This window comes from Parasteatoda tepidariorum, chromosome 1, assembly GCF_043381705.1.
Source record: "Parasteatoda tepidariorum isolate YZ-2023 chromosome 1, CAS_Ptep_4.0, whole genome shotgun sequence".
Classification (NCBI taxonomy): Eukaryota; Metazoa; Arthropoda; class Arachnida; order Araneae; family Theridiidae; genus Parasteatoda; species Parasteatoda tepidariorum.
This window is the reverse complement of record NC_092204.1, coordinates 16,101,881-16,115,616: the sequence shown is the minus strand read 5'-3', so window position 1 is coordinate 16,115,616 and position 13,736 is coordinate 16,101,881. Positions and strand designations below refer to the sequence as shown.

The window sequence follows — 13,736 nt, the reverse complement described above, 5'->3', positions numbered from 1 at the left end:
CAATTGAATTTTACTTACAAAAAATAGTTATAATAAAATTTACTTTTTATTGTTAAAAGTTTCTCGTACTTCATTAGTCAAGTGTCTATTTTTGAACCTGGGTAACCGTTACCAAAATTCAGTTAATAAATCACAGCCTTGCCAAAGTATGAAGGGTAACGGTACAGGTGAGGAAGAGTAGCGGAGCGGCATTTTTCTTTTTTTTTTTTTTCTTGAACGATGTGATTTACTATTATTTCTTTATTTCAATTTTATGTTTGTTTTCTTTTTGTGTTGTTGCATAAGTATGTGTTAAAACAAACTTGTTTTCAGACACTGAAACAGATTAGCGTGAACTCAATTTCACGTTATGGAAGTTTGAAAAAAGAACCTGCAACGTTTATTGATACTATATACAAATTATTCATAGGTTATTTACATATTATTCACATCATAAATTGGAGAGAATTTTATTTGACAACAGGAAAGCTATCATGGGACTTAGGGAGGATGTTTTCATGTAAGAGCTCTAGATTGAAAATATCATTAAAATTTGACGTGCCACAATTTTGTGCTTTACTATAGAAACTAGCATTGAGATTAACAATATACTTTGAGAGAATAATTAGTTTGAGCTCACCTCGGATTATCTGATTTCGTACAAAATAGGGGGAGGGGGTTTGTATAGCGTCATCATCACCATCAACAAAATTGATGTGGGCACCTGAGGTCGCTTACGGCTCTTTTCCCGTCCATCTTAAAGTTTTAACCCTAAGGTGGTGCTATCTGGTACCTGGAGTGAAAAGAAAATTAAATATTTTGTATTCTAGATAATGATGCTTCGCTACAAAAATGAGTAGCCATTCGGTTTGTATAGCATAATGCATTACATTAGATATCGATGATACATTACATTAGATATAGATAAAATCGCTTCATCGCGTAGTTTAATTTTGGAAAATGCTGTTATTTTGAAGCGTTCTTACCTGCTACATAAATTAGTAGTTTGAATTGGTAACTTTTTAAAGGATTTAAAAAACTACAGACTAATTCTTTAAATTTTTAAACAATTAGTCTGTAGTTTGGGAAAAGTTGATCATCAACTTTTAATTTTTTAGGACGTGGGTGCCATGTTTTTGGCACGGTGTTTACGTACCTCAGGTCTGATAAAGTTGACCGGTGGCTTGAAGCTACAACTTTCCTACACCCATAATGTTAAAAAAAAGTTGTGGGGCCAGTAGCCTATCACGTCCGGGTCACCAATCAGGGGCTAGTTGTTGTCGACCTCCGTCTATAAAAAGATACCCCACCGTTAGATACACTACAAAAGTGTCATTTTTTTTAAACATTATCTGAAAATTGACACAACAAACAAGCTCGAAATTTTTTCTTAGTAAATAGATACATTCCACATGCATATTTTTTATAGTATTTCTCCTAAAATGTTCTTAAAATTTTTAATTTTACTTTAGACATTTATTTTTTAGTATTTTTACCTTTCATATTTTTAAATGGCTTAATTTTACTCTATAATACGCTTTTCTTTTTTTCAGTGCTTTTACATGGCGTGTTCTCGCCAAGTACGTAGGTTAGCGTCTGTCACTCTGTCGCCTATTCTGAGTTTCTTTTCGGAGACTGTACAAGGAGTAAGCACTATTAGAGCATTTGGCGCACAATATCAGTTCATGGACAGGGAAGATCGCCAAATAGACACCAATTGCAGGGTATTCTACAGCAATACTTTACTCAACAGGTAATTTAAGAAAACAAAAAATTTCTCTCTAGCTTTAACGCACAATAATACCTCATATTTGTACGATAAAATAATGTTGTTTGCACATGTCTTTAGTAAACCGCAAATTATTTTCAAAGTAGAAAAGAAATTTATACATTAAAATGAAACAAAAAAATAATTTTTACTCGCCTGTTTTCTATTCACTTTCTAGATAGACTTCATTAATGTAATAGTGAATTTCAGAATAAGAAATGTCCACTCACGTTTTTTGCGTCTCAGAGTTTGTGGAACGTGAGACGGAGGTTGTCTGTCCGCGAATTGCCAAACCATACCGTAGGGTTGAAAGGGTTGGCGAAAATTTATATTGGCATTAAAGGTGCGTTCTCGCCAATCGACAAACAGCTGTGCTCTTATGTTTTTGTTTTATATCACAGACATAATTGTTTGTATCTGTCCCTGTCCGTGTTTCGTGTTATTCGTTTATTACTTTATGTCCAGCTGCAGGCTAAAATCAAGATGGTTTGATTGCAGTGGGCCACGCCTTAACAGTTTAAAAGTTATGCTTAAAATAAAATAATAAAAGTATAAGAAACATAATAAACACAATTTTGTACTTATATTGTTACATTTTTGATATTATATTTTGTAAAAATATTATATTTTTGAATGATCTGACGTTGCTGTTGAAGCAAAGTATTTATTTATTTATTTTTTTTATGTATTCTTTTATGCTGAATCAAAAGTGGTTAAAATAATGTTGATAACACCTATATTTAAGACTTTCTAATGACTTTGTATACGGGGTGTCCAAAATTTATATAGACGGTCCATTTTCCAGAGAAATACACATGGGATAAAAATTCATAACAGATTTGATTAGATTTGTTGTGAATTCTTATCCGATGTGTATTTCTCTAGATGAAATAAAACTACAAATTTGATGATTGACGTGTATTCCTCTTGAAAAAAATAATTACGAATTCGAAATATTTTCAAACAATTATTCAATGCTAACAAATGCCCTTCAGGGACAGATATAAATAAGTTATAAAATTTATAACTATATTTATCAAACATATCAACTATTTGTATAGTTATAATAATTTCTGCTCACAACTGTAAAATCAATTGTTATATCGCTACCACTACAAATAAGCTTAATAAAAAAGTGTGAAAACTGTAAGCCTATTTTTCTGAGAAATCTAATTCACATCATACAATGTTAAACTAGTGCCACGTGGAAACTGAATCTGTATACTTAGATTAAATATGAGGAATAAATTTTGATTGTAATCTGAAAGAATATTTATGTTTATTACATTAATTAATTTAAGAATTTTTGTTTTTCAAAGACTGTGCTGATCTTTTAAAAATTACACTTGAAAAACTAATAATTGATTAGCGAAGTGAAAGAAGTAGTTTTAAGAAAAATTTTCCTATTCATAAATTTAAAGAAATTTCGATGATTAATAGATGCTGTTTTCAGGAGATTTTACATTTAACGATAAAAAAGGCACCAGTATTTCATGCTGTTAAATACTAAATATCATATTTTCACTTCTTTTAACCTTAATTGATACAAAATAATGAAAAAAAGAATTAAAAAAATGTTTAATAGAAATTTTGCATCAAAGATTAACGATTTAAATATTATGATAGGGACTTATATATTTCGTTGATTGTTTTTGGGCAAGAAATAGAGACAAGATATTATTATTTATTTTCTCTTGTCAGCGTAAACTTAAGTAATTTACTCAAATTAACTAAAATTTCATTTAAAACCTTCTGTCACTAAGTTCTTCAACTGTACAACTGAAAGCATTCATGAAGATGGTTGAGAAATTAAATCTTTCTACATGGTTTCTTTTCAGGTGGCTGGGAGTAAGGCTACAATTTCTGGGCAACATGGTGGTCTTTATCACTGCACTACTTTCTGTGGTGGAAAGGAGAGAATTCAGTGCAGCAATCGTTGGTTTAACATTGTCTTATGCTCTCAGTGTAAGCATCTCTTATCTCATTCACCAATCTCATCTACCATCGAGGAATTATTTACGTTTTAATTTTCCTATTCTACATTCTATGTCCGAACCACAAAACATCGTAAATGAGAGGTGACTGTTTACAAACCATGCCATAAAAATTGGCAAACTGCTGGGGAAAAAAAACTCGATCCAAATTAGTACCCCCGTTTTCGAGTTATTAGCAAACATACATCAAGATATTTAGCCGACCAGCTGGCCGAGTGGTCAGCGTGCCTGACTGCGGAGCCGATGGTCGCGGGTTCGAATCCTGCTCAGGGCATGGATGTTTCTTTCTCTATGTGTGTGTTCTATCTCCTTTGTGTGTGAATGACCGGATTTGTGGTTGTGTGACGTGGACGACGTTGCTCCACCGCCGTGGCTTCGCCACGGGTGCCCAATGGGTAACGAGAAGAGATTAGCAGTTCTGGCATTTCTGAGGGCAATGGGACTACGACCCAAGTGCCCGCCATTAAAAAAATTTAAAAAAATAAAAATAAAAAAACATTAAGATATTTCGCTTTCACATTGAAAGAGAAGATATACAGGGAATCTGCTACATTTCAGATTTTCAAATTTATGACTTTCCACGACTAACTCCAAGAATTTTTCATGATCTAACGAAGTTACTACTTTCGCAGACAAAAACACAACAATAAATTTAAAAGAGCATTATAATAACGTTAATTGAAATGTGTAACCAAAACTGTTATACTCTGCATCTTCATGTCTATAGATTTTAAATTTCAAAAACTGAGTAAAGAAAGAGTTAAAGCTATAAAATAGCTCGAAAAAAATACAAAAGCAAATAATTTTTTTCTCTTTTTTTCTGCAGAATCATATTCTGAAGATACTTTTCTTGTTCATCGGAAAGGAAAGAAATACTCCTGATTTTTCTGTTATCATTTCGGAATTTAAAAAATTCACAAATGACTGGCTTGCTTCAGCTAGGATATTAAATTGATAAAATAAAATAAAAATATTAATAACAAAAATTCTGAAATCACAGAAGTTTTCAAAGATAACTCGCTCTAGAAAAGATGTTTTTTCCTTCATTTTTTGAAAGAACTCCATAATTTTTAAAGAACATGATAAAAACATTTTATATTTAATGAAATATTACTCTGAGAGGGGATTTTGTTACAAATTCAGATATTCGGAACACTATTAAATTGGGAGAGGGGGGGGGATACCATTTTAAAAATTAGATTTTTCAACGACCTAAATCCATGACTTTCCGTGATTTTTTTTTAAAAAATAGTTAAAATCCTGACATTTCATGACAAATTTTGTTCAATACCGAAATTTATGACTTTTTATGATTTCTCATGACTTTACAGGTGCGCAGATGTCCTGGAAATATTAAGCGTTCTTTTTCAAAAAATGCAACTCGTTTTTTTAGGTTACAGAAAATTTGTCAACTTTTGTGAGGTTGCTAACGCAATTAGAAAACCACATGGTCTCTGTGGAGAGAATTAATGAGTATTCAGACTTAACATCCGAAGTAAGTACCTTTATTTGTTTAACATTCTCTGACGAAGCGATTAAATTTCAGCTGATAATTTATATCATAATAATGTAATGCACAGAAAAATAATTAACGTAAGTTTTAGAATTTTTTTTTAAAATTCTAGGGAACGTGTGAAATATTAATCGTTTGCATACTTAGCCAGTTTTTCAATATTCATTATATGGATGGCTTACTGAGTTAAAAACAGTAATTAGATTCAAAACCAGAACGAAGTCTTGAAAACTTCCGGCTGACACTTCCGCTAACGTTATGTTTAAGGAGCGATGATTGGACAGTCTTAATATTCTTGGATGCTTAGTCGAGATTATATTTAAATTTATACATAATTTTAGAAATCATAAAAGGTAACGAACCATAAATTGAACCATAATTAACCATGTTTTAAACAGTTATGTTATCTACATTACTGTTTAAAACATGATGGCAAACCTTATATGTTATCTACAGTTTTTTATGTTTTCAGTTAAAGCGAAATGGATTTGTAAATTGAATGGTAAATAATACCAACAATATTGTAAGCAGTACAAGTACAATAACGATTAAGGATAGAGTATTTTTTTTAAAGCTTAGACGTAAAAATAAATCGGAAATACTAAATCGGAAGTTTTGTTACGAATTTTAACTGCAAGCTCCACCTCTGCTTATCCTTATATGGTTAAACACCCATGGAATGCCTAGGCAATGTGTGAAATATTAATCACTTCATAATTTTTCAGTTAATTTTAGGACTCAATAAGAAGCTAGATTTTATACATTGACGTTAACATTTAAAAAAAAAAATTTAGTGTGATAGAAGTTTTGCAAAAATAAAATGAATCGCTATTTATCATCCAGCGCTTGATTTTAAAAAATTATTATAGTCATTCATTAATATGTTACATAGGATGCTGATTTCTTAAACAATTATTGCAGGCTTCTTGGGAAACAGAGTGCAGCGATTGTGTGCCAAGCAATTGGCCAAGCAGAGGCGCTATATCCTTCAGAGGCTACAAGATGCGTTACAGGCCTGGTATGGATTTAGTTTTGAAAGAAATAAACATGGATATTGCTCCATCTGAAAAGGTAAATCCTTTCTTTAAAATACAATGCACCCCCTTAATATATACTTTTTTAAAAACTAAAGTTGTGCAAAGTCCCGTAATGGACAGATTGTTAAGACACGTTTCCCAGCAGATCACCGAAGTCAAACATCACTGGCTGCTATCAGTGGGCGAGTGACCATCTAGATCAGTCTGCGTAGGGACCGAGGGTGTGAGGTATCTGTTCTGTTCTACCGTAAAGTGCTCGTCTTCGCGTGCAGGTCGTCGGGCTACCGAAGCGGGGGTGCCATCCCCTCTGCAGAGGATCAAAATTGTGATGGCATGTCTTCGGATCATCCTCAGTGATGTTTCCCAGACCGTCGCCATTAGCCCATTGTGCAGCTCTAGTGCGACGCAAATGAACTACAACAACTAAGTCGCAAAAGTATACTTAGATAACAAATTAATAGTTGTGTAAGGTAAAAAAAAAGTAAATTTACTGTTGTTTTAAGCCATTAAGGCACAGGAGATTCGATTGTTCTTGTTGTCCAGTGGCGTTATCTATGGCCAAGAATTCGACTTCTGTCACAGCCACGGGTCACACCCGTTTATAGGACGGACCCATTCATACATCCATTCATTCAACCACATATCGCAATTTTAACCTGAACCACGATCAATCTCCAATCCAGTACCCCTAGAGGTTCAGTTTAGTCAATTTACTCTTAAAGCATATTAAAGAAAATTTGCTAAGTTCAAATTATAATATACTTGTCAAATAAAAATTCAATTTATATATCAGTTGTTGTTGTAGTTCATTTTTACGTCGCACTAGAGCTGCACAAACTTCCATAAATTTATCATTTTTGGGTGTTTTACAATGCGTTAAATTCTAGAGTGTAAAAAATGATACTGCTGTTATGAATTAAGTAAATTTTCCAAAAAATAAAACTAACTACATAATTTATTACTCTTTTATTTCTTTATACATTTAAATATTGCTTAAAGTAAGAGTTATGTTCATTACTGCATATTAATAGAGCCGCACTGATCGCTGGGTACCTAATGTTTCTTTCAAAAATAATTATGATTTCGCATCAGTTCCATAGAAATCCACGTTATACTGTGAAAAAACTAATGTTTCTAGGATTTTTCATAATATTTAAAATAGTTCTAGAGATAACTAAGTTAAGCTTATTTTCTTTCCGTATTTGTTTCATTTGAGGACATAAATACATAATGTTTAAATAGGATTGCTGCAATGATACTTTTGTATTTTAATAATAGTATTCAAATTTTGTGCAACTAGAATACTATTTTATAGAGAAATTTTCGAAAATCAAGAATTGTTAAAATATATCATGTTTTGTCCAACAACAAAAATTTGAAATTGACATTTTGCAAACAATTTCAATTAACACCATTTTTATTTTCCTTTTCTTAAAAATATTTTTCCCCCTACTTTAAACTGCAGTTTTTGACTGTTATAATTCATATTAAAACTACTTTTTTGCGACAAATTATTTGACCACAATCAGTTGTAGAAAATTTGAACGCAAACTTTTTTATATTTCTTATACAGTACAGTGTTTGTTATACTTTTGCATTTCGATTTTGCTCCAATTTCGATAATGTTTCTCACATACAATATTGTTATTTTAGGTTGGACTAGTTGGAAGAACTGGAGCTGGAAAGAGTTCTCTAGCATTAGCTTTATTCCGTGTCATCGAACCATCGAGTGGTTCTATTCACATTGATGGCATAGATATTTCCATATTGGGATTGCACGATCTACGCTCAAAGATCACCATCATTCCTCAGGTTGTAGACTATTTTACGTACTACGATTTATCTAGCATTATCTCTAGCATAAGCTTTACACCATTTCTCTGAACCTTTCGGTGGTTCTATTCACATTGATGGCATAGATATTCCTATATTTAGATTGAACAATCTACACTCAAAACTCCCCATCATTCCACAGTTTGTAGACTATTTTACGTAATACGATTTGTCTAGCATAAGCTTTACACCATTTTTCTGAACCTTTCGGTGGTTCTATTCACATTGATGGAATAGGTATTCCTATATTTCGATTGCACAATCTACACTCAAAACTCCCCATCATTCCAGAGTTAGTAGACTATTTTACGTAATACGATTTGTCTAGCATTATCTCTAGCATAAGCTTTACACCATTTTTCTGAACCTTCCGGTGGTTCTATTCACATTGATGGCATAGGTATTCTCTTATTGGGATTGAACGATCTACGCTCAAAACATTGAATTGAAGTTGAACATTGGTAGTCGTAAACCCGAAAAATTGGATCGGCTGTTCAACGATGGTTATAAAATATAAAATAAAAAAACTGTATATATCAGTAATATCTTTGACTATCTTTAGGATCCTGTTGTGTTTGCCGGAACGCTGAGACTGAACCTGGATCCTCTGGATACACACAGTGATGAAGAGCTTTGGACAGCCATTGAACACGCTCATCTGAGTGATTTTGTCAGTTGTCTGGAAGATAAGCTAGATTACCAGATCACTGAAAGTGGAGATAATCTCAGGTACTCTCAAAAATAATTACAAGAAACATAATTTTATAGAAATTTGATACAAAACACGTACAGTGTTTAGAGTTTCAGAACACGTGACGCATTGGGCGGAATGTAATACACATTAATCTCACAAGCTTAGAAGATTGTGCTATTTGAAATATAATATATTATTAGAGCATCAGAATATTAGTCATAATAACCCGCATTGGTAAATGATAATAAATATTGCTTGCTGAGATAGCCTGGCTGGTAGGGCATTGGGCCCATGTCCAAGAGGGTGGTGGGTTCAATGCCAGCCGACCAAAGACTCCCCGTGTAGTAAATGGTGACTGATACACGTTAAATCTATCGAGTCACAAAGACTTCCATGTTCCCATAACAAATCATGCCTCTGGGGGTACTGATCGAGGAGTTTCCTTGTCTTCTGGATTGGTTCAAAATTACAAGGCTACGGAGTTGAACATTAATAGTCGTAAACCCAAAAACTGGGTAAGAAGTTCAGCGATGGATATAAAATAAATACTGATGTGGTGATAGGTTCGCCGCTCATCTATCTTCGCTTACTTCACTGATAATCATTATCACAACAGTTGTTATTCTTTGTGGTCAGCAACATACAACCGGTCACAGAACCGGTTGTAGGTTGGTTCTGCCATGTCCTACAACCGGTTCGCAGGAGAAATACCTCCTGACAATCGATTTGTTTCTGATGCACTGAATCTTCGTACATATGATGATCTGCTGAATCTGAGTGTTGCTCACCCTGTAAGTTGTTTTCCTGGATAGCATACTACACTGAGCAGTTCCCCGCGTTAGCTGCGTATTCGAAAAGCTGGACTTGTCCATTTTACTGGCGATCGAAATGGGCTGCAGGTGGAGTAGAGCAGAACTCTGTACCCATGGCAACACTTCGCATGCTTTCCCCATTAGCGTGTAAAGAGTCACAGGAGAAGGAAATATGTACGTTAACTTCTGTCTTCATTTCAAAATAGATTAAAAACTTTTCAAGTTAGGAAGCTATATGGAAATAAAAACTACACTGAACATAGTTCCAAAAGAATATTTGTGGCAATTAATATTTGTGACAATCAAATGCGAAAATTATATAAAAAAAAGGGGGAAAATATCGTACTACATTTCTATAAAACTGAGAAGCGCATGAGAGGGAGGGGTGTAGGGTCAAGCCATGGAACCGGTCTTTTCCGCAGATGGAGCATTCGAGCGTTGCGATGGCGAATATTCTTTGATAAAGATACGATAAAGGGGTGGTTTGCTGAGGTCATTCTAAATTGGCCAATATCTACTTAGTTTAAGCATAAATTTACCCCCACAAAATTTTTAAAAAAAATTGGCTGTTGATTACTGACACTTTTGACATATGGTGCCTGGTAAGTGATTTTTTTTCTCCTCCAATACATCAGCTTTACTTATTTATTTAGTTCTCTTTTAAATTCAGTGTTGGTCAGAAGCAACAATTGTGTCTTGCGAGGGCACTTCTGAAGAAGACTAAAATTCTGGTGTTGGATGAAGCGACGGCTGCTGTAGATTTAGAAACAGACAAGCTCATTCAGAACACAATCCGCACAGAGTTCAAAGACTGCACCATCATCACCATCGCACACCGGCTGTACACTGTCCTTGATTATGACAGGTGAGTAATTTCAGTATAATTGAACGTTAAATGTTAAAATGGCATTCGATTATTGTCCTAAGAAAGTACTGAATCGGTTTTTTTTTTAACCCTTTAATGGGCCCTTTATTTCTAGTGAAGGTAAATTAAGGTATTTTTGGAATTGAAATTGTTTTAAGAACAGTAATTAATATTAAAAAAACTCATTTAGTTTATAAAAATGCCATTTTTTTGGTGGTAAATATATTTAAGATGACCTGTTAGGAACTTACTGACTTTTATTTTTCTTTACTTATAAAATAAATTCCTTAAATGCTACAAACTTCGAAAGGAATTGTGTATTTTATAACTTTTACGCGTTTTTTAAAAGTGACAAATGGTTACCAATTTTATTCAAACTCACTTCAGGAAAGCTGAAGTTATTGAAAAATGGAAAACTAAATTAAAAGTGGTAAGACGTGGTGGTAAGTATACTTACCACGGCCTTCAAAAGGGTTAAAAGAGAACAATACATTGGTTGATTTTATTCCTTTTGATTATGAGGCGTAATTCCCCACCATGAGTTTTATGAAATTTTTAGTCTTTTTTTTCTTCTTTTTTTTTACTCTTAGAGTTAATTATATGACAAGAAATGTCTTAAGTTTCAAATTTTCCAAATTTAAAAAAAAAATAAGTTAAATCCAAAGATCTTGCAATGTCATATAGCTGTATCTACTTTAAGAATGAATGTTCTCCTTATTTATCGAAATATGTCCAGTAAGACAATGAAAATATAACTTTTTTTTAAATAATTTCATGATATATATATCGTAAAAGATAGCACGAGTTAAATTTCTGCCTGACCTGTTTAACTTTTAAAAGCTTTCATAGTGTTTTGAAAGCAGATTTGCACAATTTAATAGCGAAATAAAACGGATCTATTATGCAGTCGCCGATGATTACATAACTTCAATGCCGCAATGGAACTTGCAACAGAGTATAGTATTCTGAGAATAAATCAATTATGATATAAGATTAATTTTTACTTTTTTTTTCTTTTTTCTCTGCACAGGATTCTGGTGATGGACAGGGGAAGAATTGCAGAAGATGGTGCACCAGATGCCCTACTGCAAAATAAAGATTCACTTTTTTATGAACTCGCCTGCGCTGCAGGTTTACTATAATGTAGCCGGACTGCTTTTATGGAACTTTGAACATTTTAGTTTCTCTTTTTATTTGAAAATCTGTGTGTGCTTGTCCCGTTCTTAAACTTTTATAATAATAAAATGAATGAACACCATATATATGCAAGTTTATTTTCATGGCCTGATTGATTTATTTAATTCATAATTCAGTCTCAGATGCTTGCAGAGAAACTACAAGCAAATTTTAGAGACTTTCATTTAAAAAAAAAATAACAAAAACGTATACAGTTTTTTGGAAGCGTAGTAAAATGGCAAAACTCCCTGCCTTAACGTAGGCAGCGCATTTCTACGTTAGCAAGCTTAACTACTCATTGGGTAATGATTTTGTCGTTTTCTTTCATCAGTTGCCTTTATGCAACAATCTTTTATTTGTTTTATTCCTGGATTTTTTTTTCAGTATTTACAAGTTTTTTTTATTGTCTGTAGTGAAAAAATTCACGTTATTGAGGGAAAAGAAGAAAAAAAATTGTCTAATGAAAAAAAAAAGGTGTTTTAAAATTAAGCTTGCAGGAAATTCAAATGGGAAATTTTTTTTCCCTTCGAGTCATCAAACAATTCGAGAAGCATAAGTTCAATTTAACGAGGTATGACATTTTACGGTCTACTTTTCAGGTAGAGTTTTTATCACATGATAAAAACAGGTATTAGGAAGAGAACTTCATTATCTTTTTAACCATTAATGGTAAGAGAACGATCATTCCCGAAAAAATCAGAACTTCTGAATAAAAATTAGGGAAAATCTCACAAAATAGTCCCGATGATATGTTACGTCTTGTGAAAAAAGGAAAACCTGAGTAATTAAAACTAGTCCATTAAATAGGTCGAGGGAATAATGTGGTTCTCACGTCTAGTAAAGAGAAAACTATAAAATGTTAATTCATACATACTTGAGATCTCAATATAGAATACGAAAAAGAGAGAATGAATAATTAAGTATAAGAAAGCATTAATTTTTAAACAATAAATTAAGAACAATTTAGATTGAGAAATAAGATTAAAAAAATTAGTTGAATCCTTTTATATTACGTCTATAAATACAAAAAAAAATAATTTATGATTAAATTAAAAAAAATAAGTTATTACCTCATAAGGAAACTGTAAGGATTATCACAACAAGGGAATTCCAAAAAAACAATAACAGGAAATTGCTAAATATTAAATTGGGAATACCTATATAGGAAATGCTAAATATGTGTGACAGGAAATAACATCATAAAAATCAAAAAAGTACAGCACAAAACGAAATTAAAGTGGATGCACTGACATGCATGGAGTTTCGTCAGGAATTACCATGCAGTCAGTGCAGGAGCAGTTTCAGTGGTATGTTACCGCCAACAACCATACCCCCAGTTGCCCCAAGAAAAATAAAAGGAAACCAACATCAATCCTGTATATCTCGTAAGCAACATACCGCAATCTTGAAAATAGAAGTAGTACTACATAAAATCACCAGATAGGAAACAGAATTTTTCGAATTTTTCAAAAAGTTGTAGGTTAGAGTATCATGCAAGTATGTGGGTTCGAGTTTGTGTAAAAAGATGAAGAAAAATAATTAAAAAAAAAAAACTCTTAAAACATTAAACTCAATAAATTATCCTTAATAAATCTGTTAGAAATATAGGCAGGCACCCGATTATGTTTCAATGCAATCCAACCGAACCTTCAATGATTGGGTAGGCCTTCTGCAGCTTAAAGCTGCGCATTGCATCGCCTCGGAAGGTATTCCACCGCTGAATTATGTACCTGTCTATAAATCCAGGAGAAGCTTACACAAAGACTTACAGTTTTTTTAAAATAAGTATATCATTATTGCAAATAAACTTAATGCAATTAATTTAAGATATAATAACATTTCTATAGATACTAATAGATATAATAGAATTCAAAAAAATTTAACTTGTTGACAGAAAATTAAAAAAAAATTTCTTTTTTCAAAAACATTAAATATAAACGTTAAATTTCGTTTTCTAGAGTAATAAATAAATCAAGAAAATCTGAAATTGAATTAGATTGATTAGTTTTAATTCGACCTAATACCTCTGAATAAATTGTGTTTGCAATCTTAATAAAATCTAAAC

At 32.5% G+C, this 13,736-nt stretch overlaps 1 protein-coding gene across 1 annotated transcript in view; it reads left to right on the top strand.

The window, feature by feature from the left end:
- LOC107440407 (multidrug resistance-associated protein 1) overlaps positions 1-11,755 on the top strand; it is a gene marked incomplete in the record, with an annotated part of 110,572 nt that extends 98,817 nt beyond the window's left edge. Inside the window, 8 exon segments of the mRNA XM_071177240.1 lie at positions 1,533-1,732; positions 3,586-3,712; positions 5,135-5,236; positions 6,176-6,325; positions 7,945-8,103; positions 8,687-8,853; positions 10,301-10,495; positions 11,526-11,755. Coding sequence (XP_071033341.1) covers positions 1,533-1,732; positions 3,586-3,712; positions 5,135-5,236; positions 6,176-6,325; positions 7,945-8,103; positions 8,687-8,853; positions 10,301-10,495; positions 11,526-11,637 — 1,212 coding nt within the window.
- Positions 11,756-13,736: the final 1,981 nt, after the last annotated feature.